Source organism: Erinaceus europaeus, chromosome 15 (genome assembly GCF_950295315.1).
Source record: "Erinaceus europaeus chromosome 15, mEriEur2.1, whole genome shotgun sequence".
Lineage (NCBI taxonomy): Eukaryota > Metazoa > Chordata > Mammalia > Eulipotyphla > Erinaceidae > Erinaceus > Erinaceus europaeus.
This window is the reverse complement of record NC_080176.1, coordinates 1,879,868-1,900,023: the sequence shown is the minus strand read 5'-3', so window position 1 is coordinate 1,900,023 and position 20,156 is coordinate 1,879,868. Positions and strand designations below refer to the sequence as shown.

The 20,156-nt window shown below is 51.2% G+C and overlaps 1 protein-coding gene across 23 annotated transcripts in view; it reads left to right on the top strand.

Moving 5' to 3' along the window:
• RBFOX1 (RNA binding fox-1 homolog 1) overlaps positions 1 to 20,156 on the top strand; it is a 1,765,566-nt gene that overhangs the window by 1,528,690 nt on the left and 216,720 nt on the right. For 2 of the 23 annotated variants that reach the window (XM_007522010.3, XM_007522011.3), the window contains exon 1: positions 15,959 to 16,268. The exons of 17 other annotated variants lie outside the window; for them this stretch is intronic. In XM_007522010.3, coding sequence (XP_007522072.1) covers positions 16,182 to 16,268 — 87 coding nt within the window. In that variant the 5' untranslated portion in view covers positions 15,959 to 16,181. Of the gene's footprint in view, positions 1 to 15,950; positions 16,269 to 20,156 lie in introns of those variants that run through there. 4 more of the 23 variants (XM_060172420.1, XM_060172417.1, XM_060172416.1 and 1 more) reach the window with 4 other exon arrangements.

Sequence of the window (20,156 nt, the reverse complement as noted above, 5' to 3'; positions counted from 1 at the left end):
CATTGTCTTTAATTATGTCTACGAGGCACAAGACAGCAGCCAACATCTGCTCTATTGTTTACTCGGTTTACATATAGCTTTGATGGTTATTAAACAATCTATTTTTCAAACTGAAAACAGAGAAACCAGCCTAACCCCGTACGATGGCGTTTTGTAAAGACCCATCATGCAATTAGCACTTGGGATCCCTGCAAGCTGGTAGTTCCTCCAAATAAACAGCCCTTCCTGCTGGCCGATGGTCTCGGTTTCCCAGGGGGGTGGGGGAAGATATCCACCCCCTCCTCCAAAAAAAAAGAAAGAAAGAAAGAAAGAAAGAAAGAAAGAAAGAAAGAAAGAGAAAAGTAAAAAAGAAAAAAAATTGCATTTCTTCCTTGATCTTATAGCAAGCTAAGAAAGGAGATGGGGGGGGGATGAGATAATATGGAAAATGGACTTCTCTCTCTCACACACACACACACACACACACACACACACACACACACACACACACACACAGAGAGAGAGAGAGAGAGAGAGAGAGAGAGAGAGAGAAGAGCAGCCTTCCAAAAATAAGGGTGCCTTTAATTCAAGCCAGCGATCACTCCATTACATAAGACAACACCCAGCTTACACACCACGCAGACTTTGGCAAGTTGATCTAGGGCTGTGGCAGAAGAGAAATGCCGTGTTCACCACCTTTAGTGGAGCCTTCCTATTAAGCCAGGATCTGTTTGTGAAAGACTTAATCAAGGTGTCTCCAGGAAAGCCGGTCACACCCAAGATGATTAAGTCAGACCCCATCCTCTGACTGCAATAATTGGTTAATAATTAATCCACTTGCTCATTCATCCCACAAATATTTATCTAGCCTCTGCTCAGTCTCAGAAAGTGGGCTAGTTATCAAGATCACAGAGACAAGGAGACCAAACCCAAGGTTGTCATGCAGTGGCCAGGTCTTGAAGGGGTGGTGTGACTAGTAGCAAGAACACGCCAGTGTGGGGGTGCAGACTGACCTCTGCTCAGAAGGAGAAGGAGGAGGAGTGGGGGGCTGGAGGCAGAGTGAGGGAGCTTCTCTGAGGAAGTGGCCAGAAGCCAGTGCAGAGACAAGAGTTATTCAAGGAGGTAGGAGAGTGGGAAACTGTCCCCAGGGAGGCCGAGGCCTACAGAGTGTCAACTCCTGCCTGTGCTAGGGACTAAGAACAGACCCAGGAGTGGGGACTATAGAGAGACAGGCGTCAAAGGCAGGCAGGGCTTGACATCTCCCCTGGAGGACAGAAGTGTGTGTTTGGGAATGGGGTTATTAGATTTTACTCCAAGCAGACTTAAAAATAAAATCATAAACAGGGCTGGGCGTGTGGGAGAGACAGCCTAGCAGTTCTCCCAGAGTCTTAGAGAAAGATTGACTGCTATTTTTCTCTTGGGTCCACATAAGAGTGAAGCCACCCGGGGCCAGGCGTGGTGGTGCACCTGGTTAAACGCACACGTTACAGTGCACAAGGACCCTGGTTCAAGCCCCCAGTCCCTGTCTGCAGGGCGGGGGGAACTTCACAAATGGTGAAGCAGGGCTGCAGGTGTCTCTCTATCTCTCTCCCTCTCTATCTCCCTTGCCCCTCTTAGTTTCTCTGTGTCTCTATCCAGTAATAAATAAATGAAAACATGAAAAAGAAAGAGTGAACCCAGTTGTCTTTCTCCTCCTAGTAGCTCCAGTTACATCCATTGTTGTCTCCAAGGAAACAATATCCACTTTATTTTTTTTCTCCTAATCAAAGGGTAGCACTTTATTGAGTATAAGCTGCACAGCTTCCTCATTCAGTGGTTTGCTGATGTGCATTCAGCTTGACTCTTGGGAATCATGCTGTTGTGAACATGGGGGGACATTATATCCCTTGAACTGTTTTTTTTCCTGGATAAATGCCCAAGAGGGGGCCGGCGGTGGCACACCTGGTTGAGCACACGTGACAGTGCATAAGGACTCAGGTTCAAGCCCCCAGTCCCCATCTGCAGGAGGAAGGCTTCACAAGTGGTGAAGCAAGGCTGCAGGTGTCTTTCTGTCTTTCTCTCTTTCTATATCCCCTCTTCCCCTCAATTTCTGGTCGTCTCTTAGCACATAAATAAAGATAATACAAAATTTAAAAAAAGGTAAAGAGGGCTGGGCAGTAGCACAGCAGGTTAAGTGCACATGGTACAAAGCACAGGGACTGGCATACGGATCCTGGTTTGAGCCCCCCGGTTCCCCACCTGCAGGGGAGTCGCTTCACAGGCAGTGAAGCAGGTCTGCAGGTGTCTCTCTTTCTCTCCCCGTCTCTGTCTTCCCCTCCTCTCTCCATTTCTCTCTGTCCTATCCAACAACGACAACAATAAACAACAAGGGCAACAACAGAGAAAAAATGACTTTGAAGAGCAGTGGATTCAGACACCGAGCCCCAGCAGTAACCTTGGAGGCAAAAAAAAAAAAAAAAAAAAAAAGTAAACGCCCAGGACTGACATTACTGGATCAGAAGTTCTTTCTCTTCTGATCTTATCTGTGTAAGGGCTCTCCATACTGTTTTCCAGTGCGCCACATCCACCCCATTGCATTTACTCCCTCTCTCCTGGCTTTGACTCACACCAGCCTCCAGGGTTTCTTACTAGCCACAGGGATGCAGGTCTCTCATGGGATCACCGTCTCTGCATCTGTGATATACAGGAGGAGGCCATTGGAGGAGCCCAAGGGAGGGTTGTTGAGAGCCTGGCATGAGACGCCGCACAGCACCCAGCAAGCAGAAGAGGCTGGAGCAGGACTTAACCTCTGGGTGCTGTATGGCTAGGGATGACAGGTCAGAGGAGACAGTGGTGGAGTCAGGGACGGTGACTATGATGGGGGCAGTGGGGCTTGTGCTGGCGCTGATCTCTGAGTGCGGTGGCCGTGCTGAGGTTTGTGACAGTGACTCCTGACAGGTATGCGGCACACAGGCCTCAGCCTAGCTGGAGCACTGGGTTTGCCTGGCTGAGGTGCTGGAGGCCTTGGGTTCCATTCCCGGTGGTTCCCTTTGCCTCCGCTGAGTGATGTTGAGTGAGGTCTCTGTTGAAATACCTCAGTTTTGTAGTCTGGCTGGTGGTGTAGTGGATAAAATATTGGATTCTTGAGTGTGAGGTCTGGAATTGGATTCCTGACAGTCTGTGTCCTTAAGGGATGAATATTCTCTCTCTCTCTCTCTTTCCATGTCTCATTAATAAATGACCCTTAAAGCTTTTATTTTCCTTTATTCATTTGATAGAGACAGAGAAAAGTCAAGAGGGGGGAGACAGGGAGAGAGATACCTGTGGCCCTGTGTCACCACTCATGAAGCTTCCCCTACAAGTGGGGACCAGGGGCTTGAACCTGGTTCCTTATGCACTGTCATGTGAGCAGGCGCACCACTTCCTGGCCCCATAAATAACACTTAAAAAGTAGCATTTTTTTAAAAAAATATATATATCCATTCTTTTTAATTTGATAAGACTAGAGAGAAATTGAGACAGAAGGGAGAGAGAGATTGGGAGAGACAGAGAGACACGTGCAGCCCTGCTTCACCACTCGTGAAGCTTGTCTCCCCCTGTAAGTGGGGCCGGGGGCTTGGACCTGGGTCCTGGCACATGGTAACATGTGCGGTCTACCTGGTGCTTCACCACCTGACTCCCCAGAGAGTGAAGTACTTTCAAATGAGTGGGTGGAGCAGGCTCACCCAGCTAGCCAGCCCATTCACCACAGGCGAGCTCTGTAGCCTCTCCTCCCCCGACTCCATTTCCTCACCCAGAGTACAGCTGTGGTCCTCACCCTCAGTCCCTGCAGGAACTAAATGAATTGTTTTTATTTTTAAGCACAGCACACTTATTAGTCAGCAACACTTTCTGGAGTTAAACGTACAACGTTTTTGTTAAAGAAAGCAAGCTCTTGGCACTGAGCAAGGCCTTGTAAAAAATAAATAAATAGAATAAAATAAATAGAAGAAGCTGCCCGGTGGTGGTGTCTGCTTTGCCTTTCTCCCCTAAACCCCCCTCCTGGTAGCAGGCAGGGTCCCCCTCCCCACCCTCAGGCCCTGCCTGCATCTCACTAACAGGTGTGTGGGGAGCTGGGGTTCTGGTCCAGAGCAGCATCCAAAAGCCTCCCAGTAATTATAAAAATACCAAGGAGGGCCACTTCTCCAGACAGGCAGATGAGCGCGTCAGCAGCCAGGATGATACATAGCGCCAGCAAATGTTCGGTCCCAGTGGGAAGACAGAACATAAGACGTGCAGGGAGGGGCCCCGCTGGAGCTCTGGGCACGGAGAAGGGAGGCCACTCAGGTGCCACGTCTCCCCCACCCCCGACACCCTCATCCCACACACACCTTTTCCTTGGAGCCTGATTTTGAGGCCTTGAATTCTCTCTTGCTCCTTCGTCTGAGTTTTCGCCCTGAAAGAAGCGTTTGTCTTGGAGCTCGGTGTTGGAATGTCCAAGGCAGTGAGGTCTGAGAGTGAACCCTGAAACTTCAGTTTTCCTTCTCCCCACAGGAGTCTGTGAACTTCCATGTGGCCTTGTCGTCAGGATTCCTGGGTGGTGGCATGCAGTGGAGACTAATGGAGAGTTGCCAGTTAAGGGGCTGCAGGGAAAAGCATCCCCACCGATGGGCGCAGCTTAGAAGCAGCTTCTCCTCCTCCTCTTCCTCCTTCTCCTTCTTTTAAATTTTTTTTATATTTATTTATTTTCACTTTTGTTGCCCTTTTTTTATTACTGTAGTTATTATTGTTGATGTTATTGATGTCATTGTTGGATAGGACAGAGAGAAATGGAGAGAGGAGGGGAAGACAGAGAGGGGGAGAGAAAGACAGACACCTGCAGACCTGCTTCACCGCCTGTGAAGCGACTCCCCTGCAGGTGGGGAGCCGGGGGGCTCAAACCGGGATCCTGATGCCGGTCCTTGAGCTTTGCGCCACGTGCACTTAACCGTTGTGCTACTGCCCAACTCCCCTTTTTAATTTTTTTTAAAAATTGTATTAGTGATTTAATAACGATGAACAGGATTATAAGATCACAGGGGCACAATTCCACACAGTTGCCATCACCAGAGTTCCGTGTCCCATCCTCTCCATTGGAAGCTTTGCTATTCTTTATCCCTTTGGGAGTATGGATCAAAATGTGTTCTTTTTATTTTTTTAATTTTATCATCTTTATTTATTGGAAAGAGACAGACAGAAATTGAGGGAAGGGAGGTGATAGAGAGGGAGAGAGAGAAGGAGACAGAGAGCAGCATTACCTCATCACTCAAAAACCTTCCCTCCGTCAGGACTGGAACTTGGGTCTGTGTGAACTGTAACATGTGCTCAACCAGGCGCTCCACCATCTGGCCCCAACCAAAATTCTTTATGGGAACCAGAAGGGGGGAGTTCTGGCTTCTGTCATGGCTTCTCCACTGGACATGGGTGTTGGCAGGTGGACCCACACCCCCAGCCTGTGTCTGTCTTTCCCTAGTGGGGCAGGGCTCTGGGGAGGGAAGGTTCCAGGACACATGGGTGAGGGCGTCTGCCCAGGGAAGTCAGGGTGGCGTCATGGTAGTGTCTGCAACTTGGTGGCTGAAAGGTGGCCAGATACAAAGCAGGACAAATGCCAGTGGTTCTGCCCACTAGGCTGCCTAATAAGAAATAAGCTGTGGATGGGCTGGGCATTTCTGTAGCCGGGTCTGAATACAGCTGGGTGAGGGCACACCTAGGAGCTGGCCTGGCCCTGCAGGGGGGGGTCTCTCTGGAAGACAATTTTGGAATTGTCATTCACTGCCTACACCCCCCCCCCCCACACACACACACACATACCTAAGACTCACTTAGCCAAGGTCTGAATGTGGCTGCAAGGTTTTCCTATAGGTCCTGGGCTTTGGTGCCTGCCTGGGACTAGACTTCCACGATTCCTGACTTGGCAGGTGTAGCACACTGGCTAGCGCCATGAGGACCTGCACAGAATACCCTCAGGTGAGTGACAGGCAGGACAAGCTGCTCTGCACACCAAGACATCCTTTTGGGACAGTGTTTGGAACAAGTCAGCAAACACTAGCCTTTCCGGCTTGCTTCTCTGCACCTGTCTGTGTGTCTTTGGTTGTTTCTCTTCCATGGGTCCAGAATCTACTGAACCCCAACTCAGCCTGGCCGAAGTAAGCAGAGCACTGATTAACTCAGGGATATTGGAGGGGGAGAAGTTCCCACCAGCAGTGGGGCATCTCTGCAGTGCTGGTGGGACTTCATGATCATACAGAGATAGAACCATCTCAGAGACACAGACACAAGCCAGGGGCATGTTAAGTGCATTGCTGCATTATATAGAAGATACCCTACAACCCCGCCCAGGGAGAGAGAACCCTGCTTCCAGATTGATAATTAAATGCATTGCAATTCCCAGAGGTTAAGTCACTTGCCAAGGGCCACAGAGTCAGAAATGGTCAGCATCCAGATTCAAAGCTAAGTGTAGTCTGGCTCTGGGTCCTCCATTCTTGGCCAGCATTATCCATGACTGTAGGATATTTTTTTCAGTTTTTTTTGTATTATCTTTTATTTATATTGGATAGAGACAGCCAGAAGTCGAGAGGGAAGGGAGTGATAAAGAGGGAGAGAGAGACACCCACAGCCCTGCTTCTCCATTTCCAATGCATTCCCCCTGCAGGTGGGGACTGTGAACTTGAACCTGGGTCCTTGCACACTGTGACATGTGCACCATTTATTTTCTATGATTCAGAGGGAAGATAGCACATACTTTTCTTGAGATGATGTGTCTTTTCTGAAAAAGGTGGCCTGGCAGTGAGCTATGTGAGCTTGAACTAGTACCTTTGCCTCTCTGTTTTCCACCTTCCCTTCCCCCGGTATGGTACAGGGAGGGGATTACAGGACTTACCTAAAAGGAGTAAGACACACAGTCTTAGACAGCATCCAGCAGACAAGACTCATTGGAAAGTACTTAAAAGCTTTGCAAGGTTAGTATCAGAAAGGAATGAGGTCACTCAGGCTGCTTCCTCTTCTGATGCCCCCAGAGTGTCATCATTTAGGCAGCTGGACAGCCCACCTGGCATTGGGATGTCACCAGCAGCAGGGTGACATGGAGAAAGCGTATGTAGTGGCCACCTTAACATGCAGCTAAGCTTTGGGGCTCTCGTCTCTTGGCCTTTGCAAACCCAGTTCAGTGTGCCTTCCTCCATCCTTCCTGGGTGCTGTCATGCTGCTGGGTGTCTGCTGAATCCTCACTTCTGCTCGTCTCCCCCATGGGCTCCTTTCTTCCTTAGCCTCGAGTTGGAGAAGAAGCAGACCAGAGGATGGCTTAGCTCTGGCACAGCTGGTATTGGGAAATGAACCTGCGTCCTCTAGGGCCTCGGGCATGCAAATTGGTGCTCATGCGAGCTGAGCTAGCTTCCTGGTGCGATTTCATTGCTTCACAAGTATCTGTAGTGGGGCTGGGAAGTGGTACACTCTATTGAGTGCACAGGTTACAGTGCATAAGGACCTGGGTTTGAGCTCTCAGTCTATACCTGCAGAAGGGAAGCTTCACAAGCCTGAAAGCAGGGTTTCAGGTGTCTTATTGTCTCTCTCCTCTATCTCCTTTCTTTTCTCTTTCAATATCTCTCTATCTCTGTCCTTTGAGGCTTGAGCCTCCTTGCAGAGAAAGGCCTTAGATCTCCCCTCCTGGCTTTCTTCTGCCATGGTCACTGTCACAAGCAACTAGAAGGAGGAGAGCTTTGCACAGGGAATTGTGTGCAATTAACCCTCAATAGCCAGACATTCATATAGTGGATGGCTGGATGGCTGGATGAATGGGCGACTGGGTGAAAGAATGGATGGGTGGATGGATAGACAGATACTGGATACATGGATGGATGGATGGATGGAAGGATGGATGAATGTATAAGAAATGGGCAAATAGATGGATAGATGGATGGATGAGTGAGTAGCTAGATAATGGGTAGATGAATGGGTAAGTAATGGATAGATGGGTGAATAGGCAGATAGATAGATAATGGATAGATAATGAATGGAAGGGTTAATAGATATGTGATGGAAGGAAGGATGGATAGATAGATGAATAGATAATGGGTGGCTAGGTGACTAGATAGATAATGGATAGATATGTAATGGATAGATGACTGATAGATGGGTGGATGGATGGATGGATGGACGGTAGATGGGTGGACGGATGGATAGATAGGTAATAGATGGAAGGATAGATAGGTAATGGATGGGTGGATGGATAGATGGATGGATGATAGATGTATGGACAGATGGATAGATAGGTAATAGATGGAAGGATAGATAGGTAATGGATGGATGGATGGATGGATGGATGGATGGATGGATGGATGGATGGGTGGATGGATGGATGAGTGGATGGATGGATGGATGGATGGATGGATGGATGGATGGCCAACTAATCAGCAGCTAAGTTTCAGTCTGTCTAGACCCAGCAAGCTGAAATGACTTCTCCCTACAAGCTCTCTCCGGTGCTCTAATCTGCTAATTGGAATGATGAATGCCCAGGAGAGAGAGAAAGGAAACTGAACGTATCCCAGTCTGTGGGTCCAGGGATTCCTTATATGACAAGGTGTCTCAGGAGGCATCTGCAGTGTGGAAATGCTTTGGGAGATGCCAGTCCAGCCCCGCCTTTGCGGGAGAGGATACACACACAGCCATTCAGCTAGCTGCAGGAAGCTCAGGGTGAGTGTGAGGTTGCAAGGAGTCCAGTTTCACATCCGGAAGACCTCATGTCCCGGAGAGGCCTGTGTACCCAGGACCTTGCTGCAGGGTCCTTGCTGGTTGAGAAGCAGAACACCCGGGGGAGACCAGGACGCAGCCGAGTACCCCAGTGTCCTGTCCACCCCTGGCCTCAAGGTCACTCTAGCACAGTCAAGGAATTCCCAAAGCCCTTCACCCCCAGGCAGGTCAGAGGTAGGTCTTTGGAGCACCCCAGGGCTCAGCAAGGAGCCAGCTGTGCAGACTCCACAGCCTCTCAGGCAGCCCTTCCAAGGGGAAGTGGGGTCAAGATGGGCCAGGGGGTGGCACACCTGCTTGTGATCATGTGTTACAAAGCACAAGGACCCAGGTTCAAGGCCCCAGTCCCCACCTGCAGGAGGAAAGCTTAGTAAGTGAGGAAGCAGGGCTGCAGGTGTCTCTCTGTCTCTCTCCCTGTCCCTCTCCTCTTGATTTCTCTCTGTCTCTGTCTAATAAATAAAATAAGTGCCGAGTGAGCCCAGAAGAGCACATCCCAGCCTGCACCCTGGAGGCTCAAACTGGTCAAGGCAGTCAGTAGCCCCCTCACTTGCAAGACCTGATGCTGTTTTCTTTGTGCGTCCTCCTGATCCTATTTTGGAGCTGATAGGGGGACCCCCATGTTCTGGATTTTTCCCATGGGTCCTGACTCAGAGAAAGTCTGCAAACCACAGCTGGGGAGCCCAGCTATGTCTGCTGCTGCCTGGTTGTCTGAGACTCCAAGGCTAGTCTGGTGGGTTCCAGTGGTCAAGAAACTTTTAAACCATTTATAAATTATTTAAAATAAAGGAAGAACATTTTATGACTGAACACTGTTAAAAAGAAAATCCAGCTATCAGTGTTGATTAGCAAATCCTGAAGGCTCTCTATGGGGGGGTGGCGCACATCTGGCTGAATACTTGTGTTACCATGTGCCAGGACCCGGGTTCGAGCTCTCAATTCCCACCTGCAGGGTGGAAGCTTTGTGAGTGGTGATGCAGTGTGACACTTCTCTCTCTCTCTCTCTCTCCTGCTCCCCTCTCAATTTCTCTGACCTATCAAATAAATTAGGGGAAAAAAAAAAAGGAAAAATAGCTCTCAGAGTGGTAGATGCCAGTGCCAACAAGAAGCCCCAGTGATAACCCAGGTGGCAGTAACACAGAAACAAATAAATATATATAAATAAACAAGCAAATCATAAATAAATAAATAAGAAAATTTACTGGAAAAAATGAAACATTTTGAGTAGCTAAAATGGGAACAGAAAACTCCAGCATCTAAATGTGTCTTCATTTCTCTGTTGACTTTTTTTTTTTGCCTCCAGGGTTATTGCTGGGGCTCAGTGCCTGCACCATGAATCCACTGCTCCTGGAGGCCATTTTCCCCCCTTTTGTTGCCATTGTTGTAGCCTTGTTGTGGTTATTGTTGTTGTTGTTGATATCATGTCATTTGTTGTTGGATAGGACAGAGAGAAATGGAGAGAGGAGGGAAAGACAGAGAGGGGGAGAGAAAGACAGACATCTGCAGACCTGCTTCACCCACCGCCTGTGAAGCGACTCCCCTGCAGGTGGGGAGCTGGGGGCTTGAACCGGGATCCTGACGCCGGTCCTTGCGCTTCACGAAACGTGTGCTTAACCTGCTGCGCTACCACCCAAACCCCTCTGTTGACATTTAAAAGTTTTCTTATGTCCCTCCAGGTCTCTTCTGATCAACTGTAAAAAAGAAAAAAAAAGTTTTGTTACACTCATCCTGGGAGTGAGAAAGATGGATGGGTGATCATTCATGGGATATTTCTGCCCCTGGGAGCCCCCACCTTTCTTTTTAAATTAATGTTTATTTTATTTATAATGCCAAATATATATATATATGGAGAGAGAGAGAGAGAGAAAGAGAGAGAGACTCCAGAACACTGCTCAACTCTGGCTGATGGTGATGTTGGGGATTGAATGTAGGACCCCAGAGCTTCAGGCAGGAGAGTATTACATTACACTATCTCCCCAACCCAAGATAATATTTATTTATTTGTTTACTTATGTATTTATTTTTGTATTCAGGGTTATCACTGGGGCTCGGTGCCGGCACTACAAATCCACTCTCCTGCAGGCCATTTTTTGGATAGGACAGAGAGAAACTGAGAGAGGAGGCGAGGAGATACAGAGGGAGAAAAACACCTGCGTACCTGTTTCACCACTTGTGATGCACCCCCTCCCCTGCAGGTGGGGAACTGGGGGGGTGGGGGGGGGGTCGAACCCAGGTCCTTGCCCTTAACCAGCTGCACCACTGTCCACACCTCTCTCCCCACCACTGCTTTTGCCAGAATTGTCAGCCCATGTTCTCCCCTCCCTCCTTCTCTCCACATTGTGATGTTCCTGCAGTATAGCAGGAGCTTAGTACTGCTCTCTAAAGGTGGTGGGTACCCAAGCCTCATCTTGACCAAGGACCCCAGCCGTGGAGAGCAGAGAAGCAGCGTAGAATGTGGCTCCCACTTGCTAGTGGAAAGGATGAGTGCAGATCAAGAACATCTGTGCTCTGATAAAGAACTCGTGGTTCTTTCCACGAGTGGAAACGCTCTCTCAGGACAGCAGGGGTCTTGTGTGGTGGTCGGTATTTAGTCACCTGCCTCATTATTCAGCAGAGTATCTGGAACCCACTGGGGAACAAGAGTAGAACCGACTCACCTAACCTCAGAGCTGCAGGAGCTGCCGTCAGGCATGTAGGGGGCACAGAAGGATAGAAGCAGAATCCGGGAAACTGCCAACCTCTTTAGAACCGGAGGAGGGGAGGGCAGGGGGACCAGAGCACTGCCATGCAGGTGGACATAGGTGGCCTGCAGTCCTGGGAAGCCAAGGAGAAAGGGGTAGCGTAGTGGGGTGTGTACTTCCTAGCCAGCTGCAGTGACGGCTTTTTGCCATGGTGGGCTTACAAAGGGCAGAAGAAATTCTGCACACCCATGCACCTCTGTGGCATACACTTCTAATTTCCCCTCTCTCTCTCTCTCTCTCTCTCTCTCTCTGCCTCCAGGGTTGTTGCTGGCCTGGTGCTGGCACTATGAATCCACTGCTCCTGGTGGCCACTCCCCACCCCCATTTTATTGAACAAGACAGAGAGAAATTGAGAGAGGAGAGGGAGAAAGAGAGACACCTGCAGTCCTGCCTCACCACTCATGAAGCTAACCCCCCATAGGTGGATTGTGGGGGCTTAAACCCAGGTTCTTAATGCTTGATGATATGTGCACTCAATCAGGTGTGCCACAGCCGCCCCCCCTCCCGTTTGTTATTTCTGTTTGAGTGAAATCATCATGTTTTTTTTTTTTTTTGCCCCCAGGGTTATTGTTGGGGCTCAGTGCCTGCACCATGAATCCTCTGCTCCTGGAGGCCATTTTTTTTTCTCTTTTGTTGCCCCTGTTGTTGTAGCCTGTTGTGGTTATTATTGTTATTGTTGATGTCGTTCGTTGTTGGATAGGACAGAGAGAAATGGAGAGAGGAGGGGAAGACAGAGAGGGGGAGAGAAAGACAGACACCTGCAGACCTGCTTCACCACCTGTGAAGTGACTCCCTGCAGGTGGGGAGCCAGGGGCTCAAACTGGGATCCTTACTCCGGTCCCTGCGCTTAGCACCAGTTGCACTTAATCTGCTGTGCCACCGCCCGACCCCCAATCATCATGTTTTTTTTACACAAATGCCTAATAATTCTATACCCATGCATAAAAACTGTGATCCTTCCTGTGGATGTGACTCAGCCCTTTCTGAAACACCCCAAGCTTCGTCTTGGTCACAGGAGCTCTCTCGGGGAATGCTGAGCGGACTCTGCAGTCTAGTAGGGTTCAGGGAGCCGAGGCCTGGCCTGTGTGTGCAGACTGCTGTGTGGATGGGTGGGGACTCAGCCTCTCCCCCGCCCACCCAGATCTGTTCCCTGGCCGCCCCAGCTTCTCAGAAATGGTGTTGAAAGTCCTCCTCGGGGCTAAAGTTAGAAAGGGCATCAGCCTATTGAGTCAGAGAGGGGTCAGCCCGCAGCTGTCCAGTGCTTCCGAACCCTGACCATGGGGCTGCGGATACCGGAGAATCAATTACAGACAAACCTTGTCAAGATGGCCAAAGCATGGTCTTAAATAATTGAATTCTTGGCCAAATGCTGTCCACTGTTGTTATCTAGAAATGTATCTATGCGGCGAAACCAAGCAACTCAAATTAGCGTGGTGTAAAAACACCTCCGCTATCTCAGCTCCGATGAATGGGCCTTTGGGTCCGGGCAAAAACCAGCTGTGGTTGGCGGGGTGTGGGGCCTTCCCACCCCACCTGTGTCCTGTCCTGCTCTGAGGGAGAGGCAGTGGACAGGGAGCAGAGTGGAGGCTTCTTTCTGGAGGTGATTGTGTGGCCTGGGCCCATGAGCTGGAGCGAGAGGCTCACTGTTCTTACCTCACGGCGCCGCTGTCCGTGCTGGAGCAGGCTGCAAGGAACTCACCCCAGACCCTAGGGCCAACATGCAGGGCACCTGGGCCCGAATGTCCCCAGTTCAAGTCTAGAGATTTGCCAGGAAGTTCCCACCACTCATTGCAGGCAATCACAGGGCAGGTTCAAATGCCAGAGTGGTTTTAAATGTATTTCTCAGCCTTGGTCTGGGTTATTTTAGTTCAGTTTAGTTTATTTCCAGGTTGTCACTGGGGCTTCCTGCCAGCACTACAAATCCACTGCTCCTGGTGACCATTTTCCGCCACCCCCTATTTTATGGAACAGAACAGAGAGAAATTGAGAGAGGAGGAGGAGGAGAGGGAGAGAAAAGGGGACAGGTGGTGGTACACCTGGTTAAGTGCACACATCACAGAGCTCAAGGACCCAGGTTCAAACCCCTGGTCCCCACCTGCAGAGGGAAAGCTTCATGAGTGGTGAGGCAGGGCTGCAGGTGTCTCTCTGTCTCTCTCCCTCTCTATCTCCTCCTCCCCTCTCAATTTCCCTCCGTCTTTACTCAATAAAAATATAAACAAAAACTTTAAATAAATAAATAAAGATAACATGCATGCGCTATGTGCGCCTGACTGGGTGCAGCACCGCCAGGCCCACTGCGTTGAATCTGTGGACTGATTTCTGTTGGCTTGTTTGCTTCTACCACCCGAATGATCATCTGAGCCTCAGCTCCTGCACAGCCATGCCAGCGCTGTGTCTTGCTGTTTTTCATGGAAGGTGATAGAGAAGAGAGAGGGAGGGAGAGAGAGAGGCTGAGAGAAAAAGAGACACCTGCAGCCCTACTCCGCCACTCTGGACCCCCCGCCCCAGCAGCAGGTGGGATCAGGGTCTTGAACCCCGGTCTCCGCACATGGTTTACGTTCTGCCTTGTGAATGAGTCTCCACCTGGCCCCAGCTTGGGCTCCCCTTTGGGGGTGCCTTCACACCTCTTCCTGTGCTGCAATTCTAGTGTACCCCAGCTGGGAGCTCACAGAGCAGCTTCTGAAGAATACTCCCGAGAGGGGGCAGGCAGTGACACACCCAGTTGAGGGCACATGCCCCTCTCTAGGTCTCAGGTTCGAGCCCCCGCTCCCCACCCCACCTGCAGGAGCGGTGAAACAGGTCTGCAGGTGTCTGTCTTTCTCTCCCCCTCTCTGTTTTCCTCTCCTCTCTCCGTTTCTCTCTTTCCTATCCAACAAGGATGACATCAATAACAACAATAATAATAACTGCAACAATAATAAAAGACAACAAACTGAGCCCAGCAATAACACTGGGGGCAATTAAAAAAACAAACAAATAAAAGCCCTCCCCAGAAAGTACATGAAGGATGTGAAGTGGACTTGTGGTCTTGTGTGGACAGCCTAAGCCAGCACCGGCTCTTAGCCCAGGACAGGCCACACAGGTCAATGGAGGCCCGGCTCCACCAGCCTGGGTTCTGGGAGCTGACAGCTGTGCCGGCCCCAGGGAGCAGCTAGGGTGGGCTGGCCACGCCCTTGCCCTCTTGGAGGGTGGAGGGGTGAGTTCTTGCTCTCAGCAGGGCATACACCACCCCCACTAGTGCAGGGGAGGGGGCTCTGAGGCCTTTATGCAGACTGTGCCCTTAGAATAGAGCTGGGAGTGAGAGAGACAGGAGGGGTGTGTGCTGGGGGGGGGGGTGCCAGACTCCACTGTATTCTATTCTTAGTTCCTTTCTGATCAGCCCCACAGGCTGTCCTGCTTGAGCTTACTGCAGTTTGGGGTGGCAGCTGATAATCTTATCAATTTAGGTCTCTCAGCTCTTCTCCAAGAAAGAATAAAGTAAAGCCTTGCAGAATTTGCCCCTTGCCTTGTGCTCCCCAGTGCACTGGGGAGAGCCCAGACTTCAGGAAGGCCTCTGCCTGCCCCTCTCCCTCTCCCTCTCCCTCTCCCTCTCCCTCTCCCTCTCCCTCTCCCTCTCCCTTTCCCTCTCTCCTCTCTCCTCTCTCTGTCTCCTCTCCCTCTCCCTCTCCCTCTCCCTCTCCCTCTCCCTCTCCTCTCCTCTCCTCTCCCTCTCCTCTCCCTCTCCCTCTCCCTCTCCCTCTCCCTCTCCCTCTCCCTCTCCCTCTCCTCTCCCTCTCCCTCTCCCTCTCCCTCTCCCTTTCCCTCTCTCCTCTCTCCTCTCTCTGTCTCCTCTCCCTCTCCCTCTCCCTCTCCCTCTCCCTCTCCCTTTCCCTCTCTCCTCTCTCCTCTCTCTGTCTCCTCTCCCTCTCCCTCTCCCTCTCCTCTCCTCTCCCTCTCCTCTCCCTCTCCCTCTCCCTCTCCCTCTCCCTCTCCCTCTCCTCTCCCTCTCCCTCTCCCTCTCCTCTCCTCTCCCTCTCCTCTCCCTCTCCCTCTCCCTCTCCCTCTCCCTCTCCCTCTCCTCTCCCTCTCCCTCTCCCTCTCCTCTCCTCTCCCTCTCCTCTCCCTCTCCTCTCCCTCTCCCTCTCCCTCTCCCTCTCCTCTCCCTCTCCCTCTCCTCTCCCTCTCCCTCTCCCTCTCCCTCTCTCCTCTCTCCTCTCTCTGTCTCCTCTCCCTCTCCCTCTCCCTCTCCCTCTCCCTCTCCCTCTCTCCTCTCTCCTCTCTCTGTCTCCTCTCTCTCTCTCTGTCTCTCTCTCTCTCTGTCTCTCTCTCTCTCTGTCTCTCTCTCTCTGTCTCTCTCTCTCTGTCTCCCCCTCTCCCTCTCTCCCTCTCTCTCTCCAGCACTAAACTAATGAAGAGTATCTGGTTAGTCATGGTAGCCAAGCTCGTCCCAAAATAGCGCCTTCCATTTTGGTAGCTTCAACTTTGCAGCTGCCGTGTCTCCTGGCCTCTCGTCTGGGTAGCAAACTTGTCCGGGAAGAGTGCTGATGCAGGGTTTCTCTCTCTCTCTCTCTCTCTCTCTCTCTCTCTCTCTCTCTCCTCTGACTTGATGAGTGTTCTTCCTCCCTCCTGCCACCAGTGGTCTGGCTTCCAGCTCTGGAGCAGGACAGACGTGGGGGCCCTAGATTCCCAGCCTCCTCCTCTTTGACGTGCTGAGCACCCAAGGGGAGCCCTGCCTCTGCCGGAAGCATGCTGCCATCCCAAGGCCTCCTCCTGCACCCCTACGGCGTCCCCATGATCCTGCCTGCTGCCCCCTACTTCCCAGGGCTGATCCAGGTAACCCCAGGGCCCTCCCCCACCCCAGCCAGCCAGCCAGCCGGCACTCAACCCCAGAGTGGCCCAGGAATAGTTGGACTTTTTCAGGTTGAGAAAGCAAACACTCTGAACACAGTGGGGGGAGAACACCCTGGTGGAGTCAGTGGGAAGACAGTGGGAAATCAAAAAGATGGATCACCCTAATCTGACTATTGACATCTCTCATGGCTGAATAAATGGTGTAGTTGAGCTATATTTGCCTGTATTGACCCGGACACTGTTTAACATTCCTGCCTCGCTCCCGGAGGGTGGCCATGGGGCCCGGGCCCTGCCAGGGACTCAGCTGCCAGCACAGGAGGAGGCAGCTGGCTGCTGAACCTCCACCCAGGAACAGGCTTCATGCCTCCCTGTTCCTTGCTGCCCTTTCTCTGCGTGCACACAAGACCCTGCTCCTCCTGGCCTGGGGTTCCAGGGTGACACTTCTAGAGGTGGCTCATGGATAAAGCTCAGAGGTTATCCTGGGCGGCCCCCTTCCCAGGAAATTGAGAGGGAAGGGGGTGAGGTGAGGGAGAGAAGAAGAGAGAGAGAGGAGAGAGAGGAGAGAGAGAGAGAGAGAGAGAGAGAGAGAGAGACCTGCAGCACTGCTTTACCATTCATGAAGCACTTTCCCTGCAGGGGGAGACCAGGGACTCGAACCCAGGCTGGTGAACATTGTCATCTGTGTGCTTATCCAAGTGTACCACCTCCCAGCCCCAAAGTCTCCCCTTCCCCACAGTTTACGCCTGTGATGGCGGCCAGCCAGAGTGGAGGGCCAGCCTGTGGGTGAGTCTTTTCTTTTTTTCTTTTTAAATATTTATTTTATTTATTTATTCCCTTTGTTGCCCTTGTTGTTTTATTGTTGTAGTAGTTATTGTTGTTGTTGATGTCATCATTGTTGGATAGGACAGAGAGAAATGGAGAGAGGAGGGGAAGACAGAGAGGAGGAGAGAAAGACAGACACTTGCTTCACTGCCTGTGAAGCGACTTCCCTGCAGGTGGGAAGCCGGGGCTCGAACCGGGATCCTTATGCCGGTCCTTGTGCTTTGCGCCACCTGTGTTTAACCTGCTGCGCTACAGCCCGACTCCCTCTTTTTTTTATTAATATTTTTATCATCTTTATTTGTTGAATAGAGACAGCCAGATATTGAAAGGAAGAGAGACATAGAGATAGAGAAACGCCTGCAGCCTTGCTTCACCAGTTATGAAGCTTTCCCCCTGCAGATGGGGACCGGGGTGGCTTGAACCCGGGTCCTTGCTCGTTGTAACAGGTGTGCTCAACCAGGTGTGCCAACCACTCAGCTCCCCGTCTAACTCTTTAGGCGGTTAAGTTTTATTTTTTTTTTATCTTTCACCAGAGCACTACTCAGCTCTGACTTATGGTGATGCAGGAGATTGAACCTGGGACTTCAGAGCCTCAGGCGTGAGAATCTTTTTACAGAACAGTTATGCTGTCTCCCCCTTCCCCAGGCTGCTAAGTTCTCCACAGGATGATCAGTTACAAATAAGAGGCCCTGTGCCCCGCTTTCCCAGGTGGAGTGTAGCTTTTCTGTTAAGCTGGGTATCTGTAGAAAGCTCACTGCCACCAGTGAAAGGATCTGGCCAACAGGACAGCCTGATATATTTGCTTCTGTCTGTTTGAGAAGAGCCAGTCCGTTTGATAAGCCACCCCTGCTCTGGATTCTGCCGGAAAGGGAGCACCTTGGAGGGATCTTTCAGGAGTTCCCCTCATTTTGGTTTGGGCCTGCTCCCCTCTGGAGAGTCTGCCAGGCCTCAGCTGAGTCATGAAGCTGGCTGGGGAGTGAGGGCCTTGGCTAAGCACCTCTGGGTTTCCAGGCACTGGACGTGCTGCCAGCCTGGGTGCAGGGTCCCTCCTGGCTGGGTTTAGGGGCTCCCTCGCCACATGTGCAGGAGACAAAGCAGCCTGGGGGCTGGGTGTTGGCTTGGTGGCCCCCACCCCGTCCGACACACTGTGCCCTGAGTTGAGGGGGGACCGGGCGGAGGAGAGGAGGAAGAGGAGGGGGTATTCCAGCCGTGAGTCCATTGGAACCTGGGGTGAAGGTCACCCGCCGAGCTTTTGTCAGTTGCCTCTACCACCCCGTCCAATAAATAATTACGAGCAAACCGTGCCCTTCACTCAGTGCTGATTGATGCTGAAATTGCTTTTGAAAGTTCTCATAAGTTCCTGTTATAGATTAAGTGCCGGTGTAGGAAAAATAACGGCACCCACCGAAATGGGTGAATGTAATCAGGCTTAATGGACTCGGGAGCTTGTTGGGAATTAAATAACTATCGATTTGCTGGAATGTTGCTGTCATTACGAAATGCCACTCTGGACGTATTACCCCCGTGATAGATGAGGGTTTGTACAGGCCGAGGAGTCGGGCTGCCCACTTCCTTCTGCTTCTGGAGGGCGTTTGAGACACCTGCCTGGCTGTTTTGGAGGTGAGGGGACATGTGAGGGCCTTGACTTGCAAACCTGAGCTGATCACACTCTGTTTGCCCTGGAGACATGTCTGATAACTAGTTACCTGGAACTAGACCCAGGAACTGGAGGCCTGGGATTCCATTTTTGTGACACTGCCGTAGGCGAGATGAGTGGCACTCTGTTATCTGTCAGAAACAAATAAATCAGGGGCCTAAGCAGTGGTGTGACCAGCTAAGCACACATGACCATGTTCAAGGACCTGGGTTCAAGTCTCTGGTCCCCACTTGCTGGGGGGGAAGCGTCACAAGTGGTTAAGCAGGGCTGCAGGTGTCTCTCTCTATCCCCCCCCCTTTCTCAATTTCTCCCTGTCTCTATCCAAAATAAATAAATACTTACAGGGCCAGGTGGTGACACATCTGGTTAAGCCCTCACATTACAGTGTGCAAGGTCCCAGGTTCAAACCCCTGGACCCCACCTGCAGGAGGGGGGAGCTTCAGGAGTGGTGAAGCAGGGCTGCAGGTGTCTCTCTCCCTCCACACCCCTCCTCAATATCTCTCTGTATTTGCAAAGCAATAGAAAGACAAGAGAATGGCCACTAGGAGCAGTGGATTCACAGTGCAGGGGCCAAGCCCAGTAATAACCCTGGTGGCAGAGAAAATATCTTTTTAAAAAATGGTGATGGAGTAATGATGGGGAAGGCCCTGGGCGGGTGGGGGTGTTTTGCAGACGCCTGCCGTGGTGGCGTGAGAAGTTGTCTTTGTGTACCAGCAGCTGTGCTGTCAGCCACTAAGCCCCCCATAGCACGCAGAACTAGCAGCAACGTCAGGAATGGCGGCACATGCACAGGCCTGCACAGACTCTCCGTGTGGATCCCTCTGAGTCCAGCTGCCCTGCAAGTATCCAGAGATGCCACAGCTTGCACACCAAGCCCTTGGCCTTGCCTCTCAGGATGCAGACATTCTTCCAGATGGGGAGAAGGGGGCACCCCACTCATGGTAATGGCAGGAGAAGGGCATTGCTGTGATCCAAACAGAGCTATGCTCTGCAGAGCTGGTTAACTCCCTCCATCAGAGACGCTATCCGGGGTCCTGATGGTGGCATGCCCAGCTAAGTGCTCATAGTACAAAGTGCAAGGGCCCAGGTTCGAACCCCCAGCTCAAAATCTGTGTGTGTGGGGGGGATGCTTCACAAGCAGTGAAGCAGGTCTGCAGGTGTCTATTTTTCTCTCTCCCTCTCTGTCTCTCCCTCCTCTCTCAATTTCTCTCTGTCCTATCCAATAAAATGGAATGGCTGCCAAGAGCAGTGGATTTATAGTGTCAGCACCAAGCCCCAGCTATAACCCTGGAGGCAGAGAGAGAGAGAGAGAGAGAGAGAGAGAGAGAGAGATGGACTATCACAGAGATGCAGGCCCACCACATTGCTGTTGTGTCAGTCTGAGCCCCCTC